This window comes from Ranitomeya imitator, chromosome 4 (assembly GCF_032444005.1).
Source record: "Ranitomeya imitator isolate aRanImi1 chromosome 4, aRanImi1.pri, whole genome shotgun sequence".
Taxonomy (NCBI): domain Eukaryota; kingdom Metazoa; phylum Chordata; class Amphibia; order Anura; family Dendrobatidae; genus Ranitomeya; species Ranitomeya imitator.
The window spans coordinates 677,706,203-677,732,600 of NC_091285.1; the positions used below are offsets into that span (position 1 = coordinate 677,706,203).

General features: G+C 44.6%; 1 protein-coding gene across 1 annotated transcript in view; it reads left to right on the forward strand.

The window, feature by feature from the left end:
• Nucleotides 1-26,398, forward strand: part of LOC138677304 (mucin-17-like) — a 39,761-nt gene that overhangs the window by 5,318 nt on the left and 8,045 nt on the right. The window contains exons 4-7 of the mRNA XM_069767339.1: nt 148-206; nt 17,341-17,477; nt 19,555-19,626; nt 25,230-25,395. Of these exons, the coding sequence (XP_069623440.1) occupies nt 148-206; nt 17,341-17,477; nt 19,555-19,626; nt 25,230-25,395 (434 nt within the window). The remainder of the gene's footprint in view (nt 1-147; nt 207-17,340; nt 17,478-19,554; nt 19,627-25,229; nt 25,396-26,398) is intronic.

The window sequence follows — 26,398 nt, forward strand, 5'->3', positions numbered from 1 at the left end:
GGTAAGGAGGTAAGGAGTAGTCAAGCAAATAGTCAGGTATCTAGGTTCAAAAAAGATCAGTTGAGAATCCAAAGCGTTGTCAGGTTTCACCGGGGCTCATTGGAGATCAGAGTGTAACATTGCTCCCTTCCTTTCCACCATAAACAGATGAAAGTTGTCTACAAAGATGTTCCAGGTTACCAGGATGTGCAAATTCTGTCCATCAGGTAAATAGTTCCATGATTGTCATGATATTTCTAAAACAATGGTTCAACCCATAATTTTTGAGGTTGGAGGAAGTTGCAATAATTTTAACTAGAGATGAGCGAGCACTAAAATGCCGAGCAATTCCTAATACTCGCATGCTGGTTTCAAATTTCAAGTATAATGGGTGTACATGGATAAACCAAGCTTCTTTCTGTTAGACCCTACAAAGAGGTCTGGGGGGGCAGTGATAATGTTCAAATGGATGGGAATGGTGCTGATTGGAAGAAAGAAGACCCCTGGAAGCATCTATGGCCCCCAGATAGCTGCTGGAACAATGGTGTCACACTTTTACTCCACTTTAAGGACTGACCATAAAACATTCCAAATCAACGACAAATTGCATTTTACAGGAAAAAATGTTAAGATGCACAGTGAATATTACAAATACCTTATGGCTGTCATCTGGTGGTTTCGAAAAGTGTGGGCTAATCCAGTCTTTGTTCACCTTACATAGTAACATAGTAACATAGTTAGTAAGGCCGAAAAAAGACATTTGTCCATCCAGTTCAGCCTATATTCCATCATAATAAATCCCCAGATCTACGTCCTTCTACAGAACCTAATAATTGTATGATACAATATTGTTCTGCTCCAGGAAGACATCCAGGCCTCTCTTGAACCCCTCGACTGAGTTCGCCATCACCACCTCCTCAGGCAAGCAATTCCAGATTCTCACTGCCCTAACAGTAAAGAATCCTCTTCTATGTTGGTGGAAAAACCTTCTCTCCTCCAGACGCAAAGAATGCCCCCTTGTGCCCGTCACCTTCCTTGGTATAAACAGATCCTCAGCGAGATATTTGTATTGTCCCCTTATATACTTATACATGGTTATTAGATCGCCCCTCAGTCGTCTATTTTCTAGACTAAATAATCCTAATTTCCCTAATCTATCTGGGTATTGTAGTTCTCCCATCCCCTTTATTAATTTTGTTGCCCTCCTTTGTACTCTCTCTAGTTCCATTGTATCCTTCCTGAGCACCGGTGCCCAAAACTGGACACAGTACTCCATGTGCGGTCTAACTAGGGATTTGAACAGAGGCAGTATAATGCTCTCATCATGTGTATCCAGACCTCTTTTAATGCACCCCATGATCCTGTTTGTCTTGGCAGCTGCTGCCTGGCACTGGCTGCTCCAGGTAAGTTTATCATTAACTAGGATCCCCAAGTCCTTCTCCCTGTCAGATTTACCCAGTGGTTTCCCGTTCAGTGTGTAATGGTGATATTGATTCCTTCTTCCCATGTGTATAACCTTACATTTATCATTGTTAAACCTCATCTGCCACCTTTCAGCCCAAGTTTCCAACTTATCCAGATCCATCTGTAGCAGAATACTATCTTCTCTTGTATTAACTGCTTTACATAGTTTTGTATCATCTGCAAATATCGATATTTTACTGTGTAAACCTTCTACCAGATCATTAATGAATATGTTGAAGAGAACAGGTCCCAATACTGACCCCTGCGGTACCCCACTGGTCACAGCGACCCAGTTAGAGACTATACCATTTATAACCACCCTCTGCTTTCTATCACTAAGCCAGTTACTAACCCATTTACACACATTTTCCCCCAGACCAAGCATTCTCATTTTGTGTACCAACCTCTTGTGCGGCACGGTATCAAACGCTTAGGAAAAATCGAGATATACCACGTCCAATGACTCACCGTGGTCCAGCCTATAGCTTACCTCTTCATAAAACCTGATTTGATTGGTTTGACAGGAGCGATTTCTCATAAACCCATGCTGATATGGAGTTAAACAGTTATTCTCATTGAGATAATCCAGAATAACATCCCTCAGAAACCCTTCAAATATTTTACCAACAATAGAGGTTAGACTTACTGGCCTATAATTTCCAGGTTCACTTTTAGAGCCCTTTTTGAATATTGGCACCACATTTGCTATGCGCCAATCCTGCGGAACAGACCCCGTCACTATAGAGTCTCTAAAAATAAGAAATAATGGTTTATCTATTACATTACTTAGTTCCCTTAGTACTCGTGGGTGTATGCCATCCGGACCCGGAGATTTATCTATTTTGATCTTATTTAGCCGGTTTCGCACCTCTTCTTGGGTTAGATTGGTGACCCTTAATATAGGGTTTTCATTGTTTCTTGGGATTTCACCTAGCATTTCATTTTCCACCGTGAATACCGTGGAGAAGAAGGTGTTTAATATGTTAGCTTTTTCCTCGTCATCTACAACCATTCTTTCCTCACTATTTTTTAAGGGGCCTACATTTTCAGTTTTTATTCTTTTACTATTGATATAGTTGAAGAACAGTTTGGGATTAGTTTTACTCTCCTTAGCAATGTGCTTCTCTGTTTCCTTTTTGGCAGCTTTAATTAGTTTTTTAGATAAAGTATTTTTCTCCCTATAGTTTTTTAGAGCTTCAATGGTGCCATCCTGCTTTAGTAGTGCAAATGCTTTCTTTTTACTGTTAATTGCCTGTCTTACTTCTTTGTTTAGCCACATTGGGTTTTTCCTATTTCTAGTCCTTTAATTCCCACAAGGTATAAACCGCTTACACTGCCTATTTAGGATGTTCTTAAACATTTCCCATTTATTATCTGTATTCTTATTTCTGAGGATATTGTCCCAGTCTACCAGATTAAGGGCATCTCTAAGCTGGTCAAACTTTGCCTTCCTAAAGTTCAGTGTTTTTGTGACTCCCTGACAAGTCCCCCTAGTGAAAGACAGGTGAAACTGTACAATATTGTGGTCGCTATTTCCTAGATGCCCGACCACCTGCAGATTTGTTATTCTGTCAGGTCTATTAGATAGTATTAGGTCTAAAAGTGCTGCTCCTCTGGTTGGATTCTGCACCAATTGTGAAAGATAATTTTTCTTGGTTATTAGCTGAAACCTGTTGCCTTTATGGGTTTCACAGGTTTCTGTTTCCCAGTTAATATCCGGGTAGTTAAAGTCCCCCATAACCAGGACCTCATTATGGGTTGCAGCTTCATCTATCTGCTTTAGAAGTAGACTTTCCATGGTTTCTGTTATATTTGGGGGTTTGTAACAGACCCCAATGAGAATTTTGTTACCATTTTTCCCTCCATGAATTTCGACCCATATGGACTCGACATCCTCATTTCCTTCGCTAATATCCTCCCTTAAAGTGGACTTTAGACAAGACTTTACATAGAGACAAACCCCTCCTCCTCTCCGATTTTTACGATCCTTTCTAAACAGACTGTAACCCTGTAAGTTACCTGCCCAGTCATAGCTTTCATCTAACCATGTCTCGGTTATTCCCACTATGTCAAAGTTACCTGTAGATATTTCTGCTTCTAGTTCTTCCATCTTGTTTGTCAGGCTTCTGGCGTTTGCGAGCATGCAGTTTAGAGGATTTTGTTTTGTTCCAATCTCCTCGCTGTGGATTGTTTTAGAAATGTTCTTACCTCCCATCTGAGTATGTTTTCCTGGGTCTTCTTTGCTCAAGTCTAATGTTTTTCTTCCCGTCCCCTCTTCTTCTAGTTTAACGCCCTCCTGATGAGTGTAGCGAGTCTTCTGGCGAATGTGTGTTTCCCAGGTTTGTTGAGGTGTAGTCCGTCTCTGGCGAGGAGTACATCGTACAAGTAATTCACACCGTGGTCCAGGAATCCAAATCCTTGTTGTCTGCACCATCGTCTTAGCCAGTTGTTTGCATCAAGGATCCTGTTCCATCTCCTGGTGCCATGCCCATCTACTGGAAGGATAGAAGAAAAAACTACCTGTGCATCCAGTTCCTTTACTTTCTTCCCCAACTCTTCAAAGTCTTTGCAGATTGTCGGTAGGTCCTTCCTTGCCGTGTCATTGGTGCCAACATGTATCAGAAGAAATGGGTGGACGTCCTTGGAGCTGAAGAGCTTTGGTATCCTATCGGTCACATCCTTGATCATCGCACCTGGAAGGCAGCATACTTCTCTTGCAGTTATGTCCGGTCTGCAGATGGCTGCTTCTGTGCTTCTCAGTAGTGAGTCTCCCACCACCACCACTCTTCGTTGCTTCTTGGCTGTACTTTTTGCTGTCACTTGTTGCTGTGTGCCCTTTTCTTTTTTGCTTGCTGGTATTGCTTCATCCTTAGGTGTGCCATCTTCATCCTCTACAAAGATTTGATATCGGTTCTTCAGTTGTGTGGTTGGTGATTTCTCCATGGTCTTCTTGCTTCTTTTGGTCACATGCTTCCACTCATCTGCTTTTGGAGGTTCTCTGACACTTTTTTCACCTTCTGTGACCAGTAGAGATGCTTCTGTTCTGTCTAGAAAGTCTTCATTCTCTTTGATGAGTTTCAAAGTTGCTATTCTTTCTTCCAGACCCCGCACCTTTTCTTCTAAAAGGGCCACTAGTCTACACTTCTGACAGGTGAAATATGATTCTTCTTCTGGTCGATCTGTGAACATGTAGCACATGCTGCAGCTCACCATGTAGGTTGTCACATCTGCCATGTTGCTCCTAGATCCTGCTGACTTGCTGTGTGTTTTCCTTCTTGTGTAATCTACTCAGCCAAGCTCTCTTGCAATAATATCCTACAGGCAAAAATTTATAAATGGTTTGGTGATGCTTGGTGATGTTTGGTGATCTTCATGAGAATGAGTCTGTCTGCATTTTCTGTTGACAACTGTTATGACCTCCCCCCCATGGCGCTAAAAACCAGCTCAGACAAGATGCCAGTGGCAGCACAACACCTCCAAGGCATAGAGAGACAGCTCATGCCAGGTGTCCAGCTTTGAGACCCAATAGTTGAAAGTCGCAGAAGAATTAGGGAGTATGCTGGTTTGGTCGGCTAGGTATTGCTCTTAAAAAATGTTTCATTCCTTGTCAAAAATACCTAAGCAAGTAAGAAACCCAGCACTCAACTTTGCGGTGAGAAGAAAAATGGGTAGTTTATTGTATCCCAAACAAAACGTTTCGGTCACATACAGGACCTTCGTCAGTAACTGAAAATTACATATATCAAAACAAATCATGTAATAAGGATAATATCAACACAAAAAACTAAATAAACAAAGTATATACACAAAATATTCATGAACAACCGTACATGTACATGGCAATAAGGTGTAACTATGGTGCGCATATGGAAATGGAGAGTAATAGATATTGGCACAGTGAGTGAGAGAGACAGAGAAAAGGTTACGTACCAATTGTCGGGATAGAGGATGAATGATTATTGGCTATATACGCTGCCTATAGAAAAAGGAGGAGATAGTGGAAAAACCCGATAAGATACGAAGGTATAGTAATATAGTGGGAACTAAAGGTAAAAGAAGCCTACCGATAAAATCAAAGGTACAGCGCTTATTCCAAATGGAGGGAAATGTATCCTGAATCAATCTAGAGTGGAGATAGAGCAATCTTGTGGAGAGCAGCATACAAATGTATAGTTATATATAGTCACACAAATATAATATATGAGGTGGTATACCTTACAGATGCCCGGAATCGCGGTGTCCACCGCTGTGTAGGTAAGGACTGAAGGAGGAGGGCCTATTTATATACCTGTAGGCGGGAAAACCGCCGGTGTGATGAGTACATTGTATGCTGCGGCGTGCACTGGCCGCTAGAAGAAGCGGAAAGGACGCGCTAAGACGAACAGAGCATGCTCGCATGATACACCAATAGAGGACGGTGCAGGGCGAGGGCCGGATGTGGCGTACCGGAAGTGGGGCACCGGACGCATCCAGAACAAGCCCGGTCGCCATGATGGATGTGGCAGGCTGTACTCCATAAGAGCGCCGGGAATATGGGAGATAGAATCTCCCAGATGTGAGAAGGAGAGGTGACAAAAACCGGATGTGACGCACCGGAAGTGGGGCGTCAAGCGACAACAAATTAAGTCGCCATGTTAGGAGAGGCACATAATACTATGAAGTGTCCGCTGTAAAATGTAGTGGATGGCACAGAGATCGGGGCATATAGTGTAATATAGTGCATGAGCACTAGGGGCCAAAGTACTATAACAGAGAAGGGACGTAGGCATGACTTAAAGAAAAGAGAAGAGGGGAAAGAAGGGAAAAAAAAGGGGATAATACAGAGTATATACTCCCATAGACTATTGTTGGCAGTAGAAAAATACTTTAATTAGAGAAACAGAAAAGTAGCAATGAGTGACCAGCTGAAAAGAAAAATAAAAAGGTGATGCTGGGGTGGACGTGACTAATCCGGAGCACTATGACAGTAGGTGGATAGGATGGTGCTCGTTATCCGTGGTGCCCATTAATCAATATAGACGGCTCTAAAAAGATAGAGAGAAATAGTAACATTACATAGCAACAAATGTCACACAAATGCCATGAGTTCATAATCACGATTGAGGCCTTTAGGGGCCAAAGTCTCCAAGGTGTGGATCCAGAACGCCTCTTTCCTGTGGAGTAAAGCGACCCTGTCACCGCCCCTCCTAGGAGGTGGTACACTATCGATAACCTGGTATCGCAATTGAGAGATTGAGTGGCCTGCTGAGTGAAAGTGGTGTGGAATTGGCAAGAGTAGATTCTGACATCGAATAGTGGATTTATGTTTCGAAATCCTGTCTCTTACTGACTGTGTGGTCTCACCCACGTATAACAACCCACACGGGCACTTGATTAGGTACACAACGTACGAGGACTCGCACGTGAAGAATTGATTAATCCTAAAAGTTTTGCCTGATCTGGGGTGTTGGAAAGTGTTGCCCTTAAGTACATTGTGGCATTGTGCGCAATGGAGGCATGGAAATGTGCCATTCCTTGGGCGTGATAGAAACAATTGTCTACGTTGGTCTGCCGACCCAATATCGGCTTTGACTAAACCGTCCCTCAAATTGGGTGGCCTTCTGAAGCATGGTAGAAAAGGAGATCTAAACTCAGGTATATCCGGATGGGCTGTGGACAGGAGATGCCAGTGTCGTCTGATGGCCTTGTGAAGGATGAAAGAGAAGGGGTGGTATGAGTGCACAAAGGGAATGCGTTTACCCTGATCCCTCGTGGGATGCCTAGGTGGAGGATTTCTTGATTGTGCTAGGACCCTTGGTGGATAACCCCTCTCTATGAATTTTGAGGTCATATTTTGAAGTCAATTCTCACATAAGGTTCTATCTGGCACAATACGCTTCACTCATTGGAACTGTGATATCGGTATTGAGCGTTTGGTGGATGGTGGGTGAAAACTGTGGTAATGTAACAAGCTGTTTCTGTCCGTTGGTTTGGTAAAGAGGTCTGTAGTTAGGAAACCGGCTTGGTCCTTGAGTACCATGGTGTCCAAGAAATTAATTGAATGTGAATCATGGCTAATCGTGAACTTGATGCCTGGCCAGGCTCCGTTTAGGAATAAGAAAAACTCCTGCAAGGACTCCAATGTGCCCCCCCAAATGCAAAAAATATCGTCTATGAAGCGTTTCCATAGGGAGACATTTTGGAACAAAGGATGTTTATAGATAATAGAGGTTTCGAATTCTGTCATATACGTATTAGCATACGGGGGTGCCACATTGGAGCCCATTGCCGTGCCTCGCTTCTCTAAGTAGAAGGTATCCTGAAAAAGGAAAAAGTTGTTGTATAGAACAATAGTTAATAATTCCACACATAGATTGATCTGACTAGTGGTAAGGCCTGCAGTAGTGAGAGAATGGTGTACTGCGTTGATCCCCTTGAGATGGGGAATAGATGTATACAGGTCCTTAACATCTAATGTGACCAAGATGGTGTCCACGGGTACCCTCCCAAGTCCCTTGATACACTTCAAAAATTCCCCTGTATCCAAAATGAAGGAAGGTGATGTTTGAGTGATGGGGGTTAAGATTTTTTCAAGGTATATTGAAAGGGGAGAGAGGATAGAGTCGGTGGAGGCGACAATAGGTCTACCAGGTGGGTTAGATAAGTCCTTATGAATCTTAGGCAGTGTATAAAACACTGGTGTGATAGGATTGTTTTTTCTAAGGAACTCGCTGGTTTTAGTGTCTATAATCCCCAATTCAGAGTATTTAGATATCACGGTGTCTATTTTACCCCTAATTTCTGAGGTGGGGTCCCTCGTGAGTCTATCATAAACTGATGTGTCGTTTAGTTGACGATGGATCTCATTGATGTACTGTATCTTGTCCATTACCACAAGTGCACCCCCTTTATCAGCCGGTTTTATGACTAACGTAGAGTCCTTTTGTAACGCCGTAAATGCCTGATGTTCAGTAGGAGAAAGATTCGGGGGATAGTGTAACCTACCCTTCTCTATGTCATCACGCAGGGTGTGGAAAGAATCTTGGATGAAACCAATGAAGGTTTCAACCGCGTGAGACCCATATGGCGGACGGAAGGAAGTTTTATTGCGTAACCCCAAAGACATGATGGACATAGGGTTAGTGCATACAGTAGTGGGAGCACTGGGGGAGGTGGCAAAATGGACTTTAAGTCTTAACAGTCGAAAAAAACGTAAAAGATCCATTTCTAAGTCAAATGTTTTACAATGGTAAGCAGGACAAAATGATAAGCCCTTCTCAAGGACCCTGAGTTCAGTGACACCCAATGATCTAGATGAGATATTGACTACCAACGATTCAGTACCTTGGATCTGGTGATCCGCTGTTCCGTGGTGTCCCTTCTTTGATTTGCTCCGTCGGGTCTTCTTTTTGGGAAGCGACATCGCGGTCCTAAAAAAGAAGCTGAAGTGGAGGAGTTAGGGTTCCTCTCTGGTTCTGAGCCGGAGGTAGAATATTCCGTGGAGGATCTGTGGTTGCGTGGAGGCTGACGTCGGGAAGAAGAAGTGCTGTCTTGCCACCGGTACACTTGATTGGTCTCGTAATCTATAGTGTCACGGGAAAACTTGATCCGTTTGCGGTTCTCAGTATCCCTTTTATGTCTCCCTATGGAAACGCTTCATAGACGATATTTTTTGCATTTGGGGAGGCACATTGGAGTCCTTGCAGGAGTTTTTCTTATTCCTAAACGGAGCCTGGCCAGGCATCAAGTTCACGATTAGCCATGATTCACATTCAATTAATTTCTTGGACACCATGGTACTCAAGGACCAAGCCGGTTTCCTAACTACAGACCTCTTTACCAAACCAACGGACAGAAACAGCTTGTTACATTACCACAGTTTTCACCCACCATCCACCAAACGCTCAATACCGATATCACAGTTCCAACGAGTGAAGCGTATAGTGCCAGATAGAACCTTATGTGAGAATCGACTTCAAAATATGACCTCAAAATTCATAGAGAGGGGTTATCCACCAAGGGTTCTAGCACAATCAAGAAATCCTCCACCTAGGCATCCCACGAGGGATCAGGGTAAACGCATTCCCTTTGTGCACTCATACCACCCCTTCTCTTTCATCCTTCACAAGGCCATCAGATGACACTGGCATCTCCTGTCCACAGCCCATCCGGATATACCTGAGTTTAGATCTCCTTTTCTACAATGCTTCAGAAGGCCACCCAATTTGAGGGACAGTTTAGTCAAAGCCGATATTGGGTCGGCAGACCAACGTAGACAATTGTTTCTATCACGCCCAAGGAATGGCACATTTCCATGCCTCCATTGCGCACAATGCCACAATGTACTTAAGGGCAACACTTTCCAACATCCCAGATCAGGCAAAACTTTTAGGATTAATCAATTCTTCACGTGCGAGTCCTCGTACGTTGTGTACCTAATCAAGTACCCGTGTGGGTTGTTATACGTGGGTGAGACCACACAGTCAGTAAGAGACAGGATTTCGAAACATAAATCCACTATTCGATGTCAGAATCTACTCTTGCCAATTCCACACCACTTTCACTCAGCAGGCCACTCAATCTCTCAATTGCGATACCAGGTTATCGATAGCGTACCACCTCCTAGGAGGGGCGGTGACAGGGTCGCTTTACTCCACAGGAAAGAGGCGTTCTGGATCCACACCTTGGAGACTTTGGCCCCTAAAGGCCTCAATCGTGATTATGAACTCATGGCATTTGTGTGACATTTGTTGCTATGTAATGTTACTCTTTCTCTCTGTCTTTTTAGAGCCGTCTATATTGATTAATGGGCACCACGGATAACGAGCACCATCCTATCCACCTACTGTCATAGTGCTCCGGATTAGTCACGTCCACCCCAGCATCACCTTTTTATTTTTCTTTTCAGCTGGTCACTCATTGCTACTTTTCTGTTTCTCTAATTAAAGTATTTTTCTACTGCCAACAATAGTTTATGGGAGTATATACTCTGTATTATCCCCTTTTTTTTCCCTTCTTTCCCCTCTTCTCTTTTCTTTAAGTCATGCCTACGTCCCTTCTCTGTTATAGTACTTTGGCCCCTAGTGCTCATGCACTATATTACACTATATGCCCCGATCTCTGTGCCATCCACTACATTTTACAGCGGACACTTCATAGTATTATGTGCCTCTCCTAACATGGCGACTTAATTTGTTGTCGCTTGACGCCCCACTTCCGGTGCGTCACATCCGGTTTTTGTCACCTCTCCTTCTCACATCTGGGAGATTCTATCTCCCATATTCCCGGCGCTCTTATGGAGTACAGCCTGCCACATCCATCATGGCGACCGGGCTTGTTCTGGATGCGTCCGGTGCCCCACTTCCGGTACGCCACATCCGGCCCTCGCCCTGCACCGTCCTCTATTGGTGTATCATGCGAGCATGCTCTGTTCGTCTTAGCGCGTCCTTTCCGCTTCCTCTAGCGGCCAGTGCACACCGCAGCATACAATGTACTCATCACACCCGCCTACAGGTATTTAAATAGGCCCTCCTCCTTCAGTCCTTACCTACACAGCGGTGGACACCACGATTCCGGCCAACTGTAAGGTATACCACCTCATATATTATATTTGTGTGACTATATCTATAATATAACGCTGGGAGCGTCACTATGTCCGAAGCCTCTATAGACTGCGCAAGCGCAAGCGCCGGCGCAGTCTGGGCCTCACAGAGCGACGCTCCCGGGAGATCGCGGTGTGCGTTCACACTGAACACACACCACGATCTCCACCGCAGAAGCAGGGACCGCCAGGAGGGTGAGTATCGGCCTATATTCACCTGTCCCCGTTCCATCGCTGAGCGGCGCCATCTTCCCGGTCTTCGGTCTGTGGCCTTCAGTTCAGAGGGCGCGATGACGCGCTTAATGCGCGCCGGTGCCGCCCTCTGACTGAACAGTCACGGCCAGGAGACCGGGAAGATGGCGGCGCTCAGCGATGGAACGCCGGATAGGTGAGTATAGTAAGTGCTGGGGGGGTCTGAGCTGGCGGCGATACCGGCACCTGACCCCCACAGCGCGCCGGTGTCCCCGCCTGCTCAGGCCCCCCAGCACTCGGCGCCGAGCAGGTCAGAGGCAGTATGGGGATGCAGGATGGAGCAGCACATAAGGATGGGGACGTAGGATGGAGCAGCACATAAGGATGGGGACGCAGGATGGAGCAGCACATAAGGATGGGGACGCAGGATGGAGCAGCACATAAGGATGGGGACGCAGGATGGAGCAGCACAAAAGGATGGGGACGCAGGATGGAGCAGCACATAAGGATGGGGACGCAGGATGGAGCAGCACATAAGGATGGGGACGCAGGATGGAGCAGCACAAAAGGATGGGGACGCAGGATGGAGCAGCACATAAGGATTTGGACGCAGGATGGAGCAGCACATAAGGATGGGGACGCAGGATGGAGCAGCACATAAGGATGGGGACGCAGGATGGAGCAGCACATAAGGATGGGGACGCAGGATGCAGCAGCACATAAGGATGGGGACGCAGGATGGAGCAGCACATAAGGATGGGGACGCAGGATGGAGCAGCACATAAGGATGGGGACGCAGGATGGAGCAGCACATAAGGATGTGGAGGCAGGATGGAGCAGCACATAAGGATGGGGACGCAGGATGGAGCAGCACATAAGGATGGGGACGCAGGATGGAGCAGCACATAAGGATGGGGACGCAGGATGGAGCAGCACATAAGGATGGGGACGCAGGATGGAGCAGCACATAAGGGTGGGGACGCAGGATGGAGCAGCACATAAGGATGGGGACGCAGGATGCAGCAGCACATAAGGATGGGGACGCAGGATGGAGCAGCACATAAGGATGGGGACGCAGGATGGAGCAGCACATAAGGATGTGGAGGCAGGATGGAGCAGCACATAAGGATGGGGACGCAGGATGGAGCAGCACATAAGGATGGGGACGCAGGATGGAGCAGCACATAAGGATGGGGACGCAGGATGGAGCAGCACATAAGGATGGGGACGCAGGATGGAGCAGCACATAAGGATGGGGACGCAGGATGGAGCAGCACATAAGGATGGGGACGCAGGATGGAGCAGCGCATAAGGATGGGGACGCAGGATGGAGCAGCGCATAAGGATGGGGACGCAGGATGGAGCAGCACATAAGGATGGGGACGCAGGATGGAGCAGCACATAAGGATGGGGACGCAGGATGGAGCAGCACATAAGGATGGGGACGCAGGATGGAGCAGCACATAAGGATGGGGACGCAGGATGGAGCAGCACATAAGGATGGGGACGCAGGATGGAGCAGCACATAACAGGATGGGGACGCAGGATGGAGCAGCACATAAGGATGGGGACGCAGGATGGAGCAGCACATAACAGTATGGGGACGCAGGATGGAGCAGCACATAAGGATGGGGACGCAGGATGGAGCAGCACATAAGGATGGGGACGCAGGATGGAGCAGCACATAAGGATGGGGACGCAGGATGGAGCAGCACATAACAGGATGGGGACGCAGGATGGAGCAGCACATAAGGATGGGGACGCAGGATGGAGCAGCACATAAGGATGGGGACGCAGGATGGAGCAGCACATAAGGATGGGGACGCAGGATGCAGCAGCACATAAGGATGGGGACGCAGGATGCAGCAGCACATAAGGATGGGGACGCAGGATGCAGCATGAACATAAGGATGGGGACGCAGGATGCAGCAGCACATAAGGATGGGGACGCATGATGCAGCAGGACATAAGGATGGGGACGCAGGATGGAGCAGCACATAAGGATGGGGACGCAGGATGCAGCAGCACATAAGGATGGGGACGCAGGATGCAGCAGCACATAAGGATGGGGACGCAGGATGCAGCAGCACATAAGGATGGGGACGCAGGATGCAGCAGCACATAAGGATGGGGACGCAGGATGCAGCAGCACATAAGGATGGGGACGCAGGATGCAGCAGCACATAAGGATGGGGACGCAGGATGGAGCAGCACATAAGGATGGGGACGCAGGATGGAAGCAGCACATAAGGATGGGGACGCAGGATGGAGCAGCACGTAAGGATGGGGACGCAGGATGCAGCAGCACATAAGGATGGGGACGCAGGATGCAGCAGCACATAAGGATGGGGACGCAGGATGGAGCAGCGCATGACAGGATGGGGACGCATGATGGAGCAGCGCATGACAGGATGGGGACGCAGGATGGAGCAGCGCATGACAGGATGGGGACGCATGATGGAGCAGCGCATGACAGGATGGGGACGCATGATGGAGCAGCGCATGACAGGATGGGGACGCAGGATGGAGTAGCACATGACAGGATGGGGACGCAGGATGGGAGCAGCGCATCACAGGATGGGGACGCAGGATGGGAGCAGCGCATGACAGGATGGGGACGCAGGATGGCAGGAGCGCATGACAGGAAAGGGAACGCAGGATGGAGCAGCACATGACAGGATGGGGACGCAGGATGGAGCAGCGCATGACAGGATGGGGACGCAGGATGGAGCAGCACATGACAGGATGGGGACGCAGGATGAAGCAGCACATGACAGGATGGGGACGCAGGATGGAGCAGCACATGACAGGATGGAGACGCAGGATGGAGCAGCGCATGACAGGATGGGGACGCAGGATGGAGCAGTACATGACAGGATGGGGACGCAGGATGGAGCAGCACATGACAGGATGGGGACGCAGGATGGAGCAGCACATGACAGGATGGGGACGCAGGATGGAGCAGCGCATGACAGGATGGGGACGCAGGATGGAGCAGCACATACCAGGATGGAGACCATATACCAATATAAATGCTCGCCACCCGGGCGTAGAACGGGTTCAATAGCTAGTATAACTATACATTTGTATGCTGCTCTCCACAAGATTGCTCTATCTCCACTCTAGATTGATTCAGGATACATTTCCCTCCATTTGGAATAAGCGCTGTACCTTTGATTTTATCGGTAGGCTTCTTTTACCTTTAGTTCCCACTTTAGTTTTCCACTATCTCCTCCTTTTTCTATAGGCAGCGTATATAGCCAATTATCATTCATCCTCTATCCCGACAATTGGTACGTAACCTTTTCTCTGTCTCTCTCACTCACTGTGCCAATATCTATTACTCTCCATTTCCATATGCGCACCATAGTTACACCTTATTGCCATGTACATGTACGGTTGTTCATGTATATTTTGTGTATATACTTTGTTTATTTAGTTTTTTGTGTTGATATTATCCTTATTACATGATTTGTTTTGATATATGTAATTTTCAGTTACTGACGAAGGTCCTGTATGTGACCGAAACGTTTAATTTGGGATACAATAAACTACCCATTTTTCTTCTCACCGCAAAGTTGAGTGCTGGGTTTCTTACTTGCTTGATATTACGGTTTGGGAACCTACCCATGCACCACTGTAGGTTGTGCACACGTTGATTTGTCATTGTCAAAAATACCTGGCCATAAAGCCCTGGGTGCTGGGCTGGTGTCAAGAAATTTTCCCACGCCTCTAACAGTGTACCCCTGCCTCTGCTGTGTGTCTCCCTGGCCTTTGTTCCTTGGTTGGCAAGGAAGCTTCACCTCTGCAGCTAGCATTTTCTAGCGGGAAATTTTTTAACATATTTTTCACAAAGACCTTCTGGTATAGCACCATGTTAGAAGACCTCTGCACCTTAGGAAGATGAGATGCAAAGTTCTCCTTGTAGCGAGGGTCTAGCAGGGTGAACAACCAGTACACTTTTTTAGCCAAGATAAATGTAACACGAAAGTCACAGGAAAGGCAGCCGTACATAAAGTTGGCCATATGTGCCAAGCTTCATACAGCCAACATTTCCCTGTCTCTAACATGATGACGACTTTCCATCTCTTGTTCCTCCCCATCTCTATCCACAGCCCATCCACGTAGGAGAGACAGGACGAAGGTGGTGTGGTTACTGGCCTCTGTTGCTCTAGTTACCAGCTCCTGTTCCTCCTCTTCCCCCTACTCCTCAGCATCCATCTCCTCATTGTTACCCAATCCACGCTGAGCAGATGAGATGACGCTGGGCTGGCTACAATTACTCTGTGTTATTTCTTCCTCCATTACCTTCTGGTGCGCATGCAAAGCTTCATATTTAATTGAGAGCAGCGACTGTTTTAGTAGGCACAGGAGCGGAGTCGTTGAGTTGACTATGGCGTTATTGCCGTTCACCATCTTTGTGGTGTCCTCAAAGTCTTCGAGAACCGCACAAATATCAGACTTCCATGGCCAATCTTCAGTTGTTATTTGCGGAGGTTGACCAGAATACCTGAGCTGGTACTCATCGACTGGCCTCTTTTGCTCACAAAGACTTGCCAGCATGTGCAGTGTGAAGTTCCAGTGTGTGGTAATGTCGAATACCAGTCGGTGAGTTTGCAATTGTATGTGCTGCTCCAGCATTGCCAGAGCAGCTGCAAATGTAGCCCACTTGCGGAAATGGGCACTGACGTCGCGTACCTTGACCAGAAGCGCTGGCAAATCTGGCAATATTTAAAAAAAACACTTAACTATTAAGTTGAACACATGTACTAAGCTTGGTAAGTGAATGAGCATGCCAAGTTTTGGAGCCAAAACGAGATTACAGCCATTATCACACACGACTATTCATGGTTGGAGGTTCAGTGGTAAAAAACACAGATCTAATGTTAATAATATTAGGCAGCATTATTTAACTCACAGAGAATAGCTTAATCTTAAAAGGATGGGAACATTTTTAACCAGAAAATAATTGATGTGCCCCCATATAATGTTTCACTGGAATAATAGCAAATTGTAAACTCCTGTAATATATTGAACCAAAGAAATTGGAGTACTTTACATATAACATATAAAAAAATACCAAAAGTTTATGATAAATACACAATGCTTTATAAAGATTCAAGATGGCCGAAGAACCTTGTTGAGAGCCTAGGACCTGGGTCATACAAACAACTTCTATGTAATCACAGTGTATAATGATAAATAATCATCATATAAGGCTAGGTAGGAGTCGTGATCTATTTAAATGTACAATGTATACTCCAAGAGACAGTGTTCATAAGACTAACGTCCCATAGTAATGTCAGGTGAACGGTACAATATTTGATATATCATTTGTCCCACCCTCCATATACTGGTCCGGTGGATATATTGACGATATATCTCATCATTAACGGTGCTTATCCATATTGTAAGTTGATATCCCCCAGGGCCTGGCACAATTCGCGGTAGCTTTTCACAAGGAGGCAGTGCTGCAGAGCTTCCAGCTTCCGATTGATGTGGACATGCTCTAGATGCCACCTCTGAGAAGGAGGATGCGGAGGAGCCAGGCAGTGCCTGTTCTTTTATAATCCCTGATGAAGCCAATCACAATAATGACACAACCAAGATGGCTACGGCATTACTGTGACTCACAGGCAATCCTCACACGCTTATTGGCTACATAACAGGTGCCAAAGATGCCGGGTGGGATTCGAGTTTTACATCGAGCGCCGCCCAATACTCACAAGTAACGAGCACAATCGAGCTCCGTGATACTCGAGTGATAATTAAGCACGTTTGCTCATCCCTAATTATAACCCAACAAAATATTACACTGATGGTAATATTAGCTCTGTAGGAAATATATGGATTTGCATTTAGCCATCAACCAGAAAATATGGGGCACAGTAGCTCCTTTGTAAGCAATGATGGGATTGTATGTTGGTTAAGCATTTATGACAAATATGACTATACTGGGGAAGGTTGTATTTAGTATCATGGAGCTGTGGGGCTGGACGCACAAGGAACTCTTTAGAGTTGTAGTTCTTCACTTCTCCTGAAAATTATAGGCCTAGACTGGATGACATTTTTGAGTCTAGAAGTTGTTTCCTGTTGTGTTAACATGCTATATTTCTCATTCACAGTAGTGGAAGTGTTGTGGTGGATTACAATATTATCATTGAGATAGTATACAAGTCCAGCATTAGTGTAAGTCAGCAGTATAAAGACGCCATCAAAGATGTAAAAGAAGCGTTGAGCAAGATTGTATGTAGCAATCCTGGTAAGTAAGACGTGTCCCTCGGACATATACATATCGACCATGTGCCACTCCTTTGTATATAGAGTACTATGCAAATGTTTTAGACAGGTGTCTACAAATTAATGCAATGTCTGAAAGCTTTCAAAAATAAAAGCGTTAGTTCATTTTTTATCAATTAATTAAATGCAAAGTGAATGAACAAAAAAGAAATGTAAATCACACATATATTTGGTGACCTGACCTCTCTTTGTTTTCATCAGACTTACACACAGGATTTGAAGGAACCTGAAAAGGTGATTATTCCAAATGTCTTGGAGAACTAACAGAGATCTTCTGTGGGTGTAGGATTATGCAAATCCATCAGTCTCTTCATGTAATCACAGACAGACTGGATGAGTCTGGTTCCGATGAGTTCTGAGATGATGGCACTGATGAGCATCTTCCGATTTTGAAGGGAAGTCATCATACTGTGTCTTTCATCCGCTGCACTAAGTTTCCTTGGTCGACCACTGAGTTTATGGTCCTCAACATTGCCATTTCTTGGTGAGAAATAGCACTAAGTTTCCTTGGTCGACGACTGAGTTTATGGTCCTCAACGTTGCCATTTCTTGGTGAGAAAAAAAGCCAATATAAAAGCCCAAGATGGAGGCGTCTGATTAGCTCCAAATTTCTTATGTAGCAAGAAAGTGACTTCAAACATACAGCCTATGTAATTAATAACTTTATTCAGGGTAAAGAAGAACAAGGAGTCCTGGAAGTGATGATACGGCCCCACAGACCCCTGATCTCACATCATCCAGTCTGTCTGGGATCACATGAAGAGGCAGAAAGATCTGTACAAACCTCATACAGAGAAGATCTGGAGTTAGGCCTCCAAGATGTTTGGAACAACCTTCTGCTGAGGCCCTTCATGAACTGTGTACAAGTTCCTAAAAGAAGTGCTGTAGGAAAAGGTTGCAAATATTGATGGGATTTAGATTCCTCTTTTGTTTCTCAGTTTGCATTTTGTTAATTGATAACAGCAAACTAGTAATGCTTCTGTTCTTGTAACAATTCTTACATTATATATTTTTTTACATTTGCACAGTATTGTATAAATATTAAATACTTTGACTAAATAGTCAGAATGTTCCTCGTCATATACTAAATAGGTTGTGTGCTTTTTCTGCTTGACGTTCAACCTAAAATCATTTTTCAAAATGGAACATGGACATATTAGTGAGTTAAGATAACATTGACCACTTCCTGTTCCAAAAACTTTATCTCAAAAGTTATGTTTGTCCTACTTTAGTGTATGTAACTCTTATGGGTGCTTTAGAAGGAAGAAGGATCCTTAGACAGGCCTATCATCTCACTTCACTAATCTCTTCTCTGTTCCCACTTTATAAATGTTCTAGTTTTCTCTTTCCACATCCTCCATGCACCTAATAGCCCTTGGTCACTGCACTTAGGCTAGTTTCACATTTTGCGGAAGGCTGCGGACTTCCTCCGTGAAGCACCGCCCTCGGCCGCACCTCCGCCGCTAGCTCAGCTTTCTTCTGCATGCGGCCTGCCTACCTATCTTTAACATTAGGTACGCAGGTCGTGCCGCTGCATGCGAAAGCTTCCGCATGCGCCGTTTTGACAATGCGGAGAAAAAAAAATTGCTACAAGCTGCGTCCTACGCTGGTCGCCGCATCGTCAAAACGACGCATGCGGATGCTTCCGCATATAGCAGCACGACCTGCGTACCTAATGTTAAAGATAGGTACACAGGCCGCGTGCAGAAGTAGGCGGAGCTAACGGTGGAGGTGTGGCCAAGGGCAGTGCTTCACGGAGGAAGTCCGCAGCCCTCTGCAGCTCCTCAAAATGCTAATGTGAAATGGGCCTTATAAGGGTGGTTTCACATTTGCGTTTTTTTTTTTTTTGCGTTTTTGCGGTAAAAAACTCAAAAAAACGCATGCTGTAATGTCTTTATTGTTTGTATATGTCCCCGCTTATATGTAAAGTGCTGAGGAATATGTTGGCACTATGTAAATAACAAAATTTTATTAGTAGTATTAATGTTATTATTCTGTAGGTGGAGAGTTGCATTAATTTTATTTTTAATTCACTGCAGATGTGCCAAATAGCAATTGCATTTCTGATGAATTCAATGTTACAGAGACTGATAATCTGGAAAGTGAAGAAGGTAACGGATGTGTTTGAGGAGAGATGATTTTTAAAGTAAAACTCTGGCCAAAATTGATCCACTATATCCACTATAGTCTTAGTTCCTCAGGGGTGGGGAATGGAACACAGTTACTCACTTTGTTGCATTTTTAATCCTTGTGTCATTTATTGCTTTCCAAATTCTAAACAAGTTAAAAAAACATTTAATGACCCACACAGACACCTTGGCACAGGCTTTAGACCAGGCTAAAGTGCAACAGGTTACACCAGAAAATTTCCCCTCACTATATTTAAAAAAACAGCTCCCACTCAGGGATTAAGAGGTTGTCTGATCCGAAAATTCCAATTTTTTTTTAAGCTAATCTGTGCTGTATGGTAATATAAAACACCCTAAACATTTAGTTTTTTTTCTTTATACCTTTCATTCCTCTTCAATTTCACTTCATTTCCCGCATACAGATTTTTTACATGCGGCTCTCCACAGCAGGAAGCGCTATGAGCTTTTTTTTTCAAAGCTCACACCCAGAGTAAGCCCCAACCCCGGCCTCAGTATCTAGCTCCACCCTCTGTCCGCCTGCTACATACTCATTGGTTGTTAGTATCTGCCCCGCACCACCTTCTGCCCGCCCAATGCACACTCATTGGCTGTTAGCATCTGGCTGAGCACTGACCTCTGTCATTCATCCGGGCACTGGGGCAGTGACACTGCAGAAATCCTGTGTCCTGTAGAAGTGCAGCTCCGATCACTACACTCCTCATCACATCCACAGTGGTGACAGAGCCGTCACATACCCCCAACATTACCCCTGCCATAGGAATACTGTGTAATGTGAGTCTATAGTATATATATATATATATATATATATATATATATATACCAATAATCATATGTATATAATATATACAGTGCCTTGTGAAAGTATTCAGCCCCCTGGAACTTTCATGCTTCAAACATAAAGATACCAAATGTAAATGTTTGGTGAAGAATCAACAACAAGTGGAACACAATTGTGAAGTTTAACAAAATGTATTTTTTTTTTCATTTTTGTGGAAATTCAAAAACTGAAAAGAGGGGCGTGCAATATTATTCGGCCCCTTTACTTTCAGTGCAGAAGTTCATTGTGGATCTCTGAATGATCCAATGTTGTCCTAAATGCCTAATGATGATAAATATAATCCACCAGTGTGTAATCAAGTCTCCGTATAAATGCACCTGCTCTGTGATAGTCTCAGGGTTCTGTCTGAAGCACAGAGAGCATCATGAAGACCAAGGAACACAACAGGCAGGTCCGTGATACTGTTGTGGAGAAGTTTAAAGCCGGATTTGGATACAAAATTATTTCCAAAACTTTAAACATCCCAAGGAGCACTGTGCAAGCGATCATATTGAAATGGAAGGAATATCATACCACTGCAAATCTACCAAGACCCGGCCGTCCCTCTAAACTTTCATCTCAAACAAGGAGAAGACTGATCAGAGATGCAGCTGAGAGGCCCATGATCACTCTGAACTGCAGAGATCTACAGCTGAGGTGGGACAGTCTGTCCATAGGACAACAATCAGTCGTACCCTGCACAAATCTGTCCTTTATGGAAGAGTGGCAAGAAGAAAGCCATTTCTCAAAGATATCCATAAAAAGTGTCATTTAAAGTTTGCAACAAGCCACCTGGGAGACACCAAACATGTGGAGGAAGGTGCTCAAACTTTTTGGCAACAATGCCAAATGATATGTTTGGCATAAAGGCAACACATAACTCTGAACACACCATCCCCACTGTCAAACATGGTGGTGGCAGCATCATGGTTTGGGCCTGCTTTCCTTCAGCAGAGACAGGGAAGATGGTTTGGATGGAGCCAAATACAGGACCATTCTTGCAGAAAACCTGTTGGAGTCTGCAAAAGACCTGAGACTGGGACAAAGATTTGTCTTCCAACAAGACAATGATCCCAAACATAAAGCAAAATCTACAATGGAATGGTTCACAAATAAACGTATCCAGGTGTTAGAATGGCCAAGTCAGAGTCCAGACCTCAATCCAATCGAGAATCTGTGGAAAGAGCTGAAAACTGCTGTTCACAAACGATCTCCATCAAACCTCACTGAACTCGAACTGTTTGCCAAGGAAGAATGGGCAAGAATTTCAGTCTCTCTATGTATAAAACTGATAGAGACATACCCCAAGCGACTGGCAGCTGTAATCGCAGCAAAAGGTGGCGCAACAAAGTATTAAGTTAAAGGGGACGAATAATATTACACGCCCCACTTTCTGTTTTTGAATTTCCATAAAAATGTTAAATAACCAATAAATTTCGTTCAACTTCACAATTGTGTTCCACTTGTAGTTGATTCTTCAGCCAAAAATGTACATTTGGTATCTTTATGTTTGAAGCCTGATTTGTGGGAAAAGGTTGAAAAGTTCCAGGGAACCAAATACTTTTGCAAGGCACTGTATATGCCATCCATATGTACGTATGTGACACCGTGTGAAATTCTTGTATCCGTGTGCTGTCCATGTGGCCGAGTGAAATGTTTCAGCACCTAGGAAAAGCAATACAGTTAGCTGTTCCCAGGCGCCAGTTGCTGAAGGTAGCTCTCATCATTGTCGCCTGGTCACTCTAAGATTAACGCGACCAGGCGACAATGATAGGAGTTGTATTATTCAGCATCCACATCATGTGTAAAATTAGGAATTAAATTGAACAAATGGCTTGTAATTTTCATAACCAGCTTGTAATGGATTGTATTTTTCATAACCAGCAGAGGGAAAGCCCACAGCTGGAGACTGATGTTAGTAATCTCAGAAAGCGGACAATATTCTAGGGATGCCAGGAATATAGCCCCTCTCCTAGGCTACCAACATCAGTCCCAGAAATCACGCATCCATAAGATGTGCCAAATCTGGCTCTTCCCACTTTCCCTGTGGTGGTAGCAAGTGGGATAATAGGGTTGGAGTCGTCAGATTTGTATTGGCAGCTGACATAAAGCCCAGTGGTTAGTTATGGAGAGGCGTCTCCCATTACTAACCCCGTAGTCAAACTGTAAAAAAAAAAACAAAGTCTGAATAAAGTCCTTTATTTGAAATAAACACACCCCACCTTGTTTTACCCATTTATTTTAAAAAAATGAAAAATAACAAAGCAAATTTATACTCACCTGTCCGGCAAGAAGATAATCAATGGAAGCCCATGTCTCATGTTCAGCCTGGCATCCAGTAGAGACACTGAGCAGCACGTGAGAAAATTCTCACGCCGGCAGTGACATCAGTGAGGTCAACAGAGTTCGTCCGCTATGAACTTTGCTCAACATATTCACGTCACAGCAATACACTGATGCTGCGCTATCAAGCACAGCTCAGTGTCTTTGCTTTCTGCCAGGCTGAACGCTCACATCATGCCAATGTTCAATATGGCATCTAGATGTAGCAGAGATAGACTCTTTAAGGAACAAATTATTATCTTCTTGTTGGACAGGTGGGGAATATAATTATATTATTATTTTTTTTACTTTTACAGGGAACATGGGCATAGGTGGATTATCTTTTAATCAGACAGGTAAGTATAAATCTGCTTTGGTAAAAGGTGTGGGGAGAGTTTATTTCAAATAAAGGATTTTATTCAGGATGTGTTTTTCCTACAATTTGACTATGGGGTTAGTAATGGGGGCATCTTATAGACGCCTCTCCATTACTAACTCCTGGGCTTGATGTCAGATACCAATACAAAGCTGAAATCAACACCAACCCCATTACCCCATTTGCCACCACCACAGGGCAAGTGGGAAGAACAAGGCTAAGCAGCAGATTTGGAGCATCTTCTGAACACGCCATTTCTTGGGCGGCTAAGGGCTGATGTTGATAGCCTGGCAGGGGGAGTCAATATCCTTGGCCCCTTCCCAGGCTATTAATATCAACCCATAGCTGTCTGTTTAGCCTTTGCTGGTTTGGATTTATAGGAGGACCCTTTATTATTCTTTTTTGGGGGTCCCCCTGTAAACTAGTCAGTAAAGGCTAAGCAAACAGCTGTAAGTGGTTATTCAGAGCCTGGGAAGCGTTTTGAGAAATTGTTCCCTTTCCAAAATTATTATCATCAGCCCCCAACCGTGGGTTTTCACTGTGGTGTTTATGAAAATTATGCGGGAGCCCATGACAGTTTTCAATTTAATTCTTAATTTTACATACAATGTACACAGCGGGTGCTAAAAACAACTCCCATCATTGTCACCTGGTTGCGCTAATCTTGGGGATACCCATCAACAATGATGATGAGACATGTCTTCAGCACAATGTATACAGCGGGTGCTAAAAACATCTCCCATCATGGTCACCTGGTTGCGGTAATCTTAGGGAGACCTGTCGACAATGATGAGAGCTGTCTTCCACACACGAATCCTGGGAATAGCTAACTGTATTGCTTTTCCCAGCTGCAGGTACGTGTCACATGGGCACACAGTTGACACATGGATGTGTCGGATGGCAAACGGATGTGACAGATGAACACACGGATGTGACACACGGACTGTAAACAGATACATGGATATCACATACGTACATACGAATGGCACATAGAAATGGACCTCGGATCTCACTAATACTGTTGTTTCCAGTACAGGAATCACCAGAACGTGTGAAAGAGGCCTTCCACAGTGCAAGGGCGGCAAGAGAAAGGCTCACTGCGCAGGTGCTGGAATCATTTTTGGCACTTGTGCAGTAGAAGCAACATGAAGGGAAGAGGGTCTGCTGCATACTGAGTGTCAGGTTGTGACCAGCTCCTCCAAAATCAGGAGTGAGACTGGTCACATACCGACATTTGGTATCTAGGCAACAGTGCAGGATGCTGACAGTGAGTATATTGCAAACTGTCAGCATTCTGTAGCCTAGGTACACCCATAAAGGATAATGAAATCCTGGACAACCTCATCTCGTTTTTCATGTTTCGCACCATTAACACAACAACTATACTCACCTCCACTGCCTGCACTGTGCCAACACTCGTGATTCCAAAGCTTACATGGATGCTATGTCACGTGAGCCCTGTGCCCAATCAGTGCCAGTGTCACTGTCCCCAGAAGTCAGGGCTGCAGCTAATCTCTGACTACTCCTTGATCCTCGATTGCTGCTGGAACGACACTGGCACTGCTGGTGAATATAAGTGGTTTTATTTTAATGGGGCCAAACATGAGGAATTAGAAGGGGTTGTCCAAGTAGTGGACAATCCCTTTCACCACATTACCAGGACATGGCCATTTGTCCAAATAGCCACCATCTAGTACTGTAATTTCCATATGGTGGCAACTGCAGGGGAAATATCTGCCTACACAAGGGGATGTTATGGAAAAATTAGCCTTTTGCTGAGGGCACAGAGATGTTGACTTGTGGGAATGTGCTAATAGCAAGGAGCTGATCCTAAGGACCTTTTCTCTATGATGCTGTCATTCCAGAAGGAGGTTATCTCAGTAGATAAATTCCCTCTTAACTATGCTTTTAGCTATGAAAAAATCAAGGTCTTTTTCGTATTACCAAATTTAGGAGACCAGAACATTTGAAAAATTAAGTGACACAGTACATAATGAGGCACACAAAGTTTGTTTTTATATTGCCTAAAATGTTTCACCTCGTCTACAGAATTGTGCTTCAGCAAAGTCCCAAATGGTTTTCAAGACTTTTTCAATTCAGTGGTTGATGAGACAGGACTGGTTTGCGTTTCTCAGTGCGACCCAATGTCATGGAAATACAAAAATTGTCAAGATGGAAGTTGCCAAATCCTGAACAATACTGGCCCACATTGCCTGTAAGTAACTGTTTAATGGGATTGTTCAATCTCACTAGGCTTTATATTGTGATTTAGTACCTGACTTTCATTTTCTACATGGGACATAACACTATGAACTATATAAAATTTATCACCATTCATTTTCATGAACAGCAATGAGAACATATACGCCCTTGGTTCTTCTTCTCTAACGATGGCCATGATGGTTGTCACTCAGGTTAAAATCATAAGAGGTAGATTTCATAGACACTAGTACTATCACACTTCATAGTTAGGAAAAGTAGTCCTTGTGGTCTTCAAGTTGTTTGTCATGAAGTGCTCACTGATGTTATAATTGCCCAACAATAATAACCATGACCTCACCAATGATTGGCTGCTTTCCGCCTATCCTACTCTTTAGCATCTCTTCTGTTGTCCAATCTTATCAATGGGTTGCTTGTGAAATGCAAGACAGGACAGGTCCTCTCGAATGTTCTTCAGAATTGTTCTCCACTTGGAAGCAAAAGATGATATTTCTGAAGAGGGAACACGCTAATTATCAGAAGACAGAATTAATTTCAATGGTTATGAAAATGGGTTTTCTGATTTGGACAATTGTAGATAGTAGTTTATCTTGGAAGGAGAGTCTTCTCCAAGGAGTCTCCAATGTGTTACGTTAATCTTTCGAACGTTGTAGACCATCAATCAAGAATTCCTTCCATGAAGAAATAGAAACTCTGATATCAAGCGACTTAAAGGGACTCTGTCATTACTGAAAGACTGTTGAAACCAAGTACAGGAGGTCGGTTCTCCATGGCGGGGACAATAATTTAATTTCACCTTCCCACCTGCTTTGTTTCCATCTATCTCCACCTTTCTTTGGCTCTCTGAAGCTAAAATTGTCAATCAAAGAAGAGGGTGAATGTGGTTGATGCAAAATAAGCTGGTGGGAAGGTATATTTAAATGATTGGCCCCACACTGTAGCACGGAGCATTGGGACTTAGTTTGAACAGTCATTCTGTGCTGACAGAGTCCCTTTAA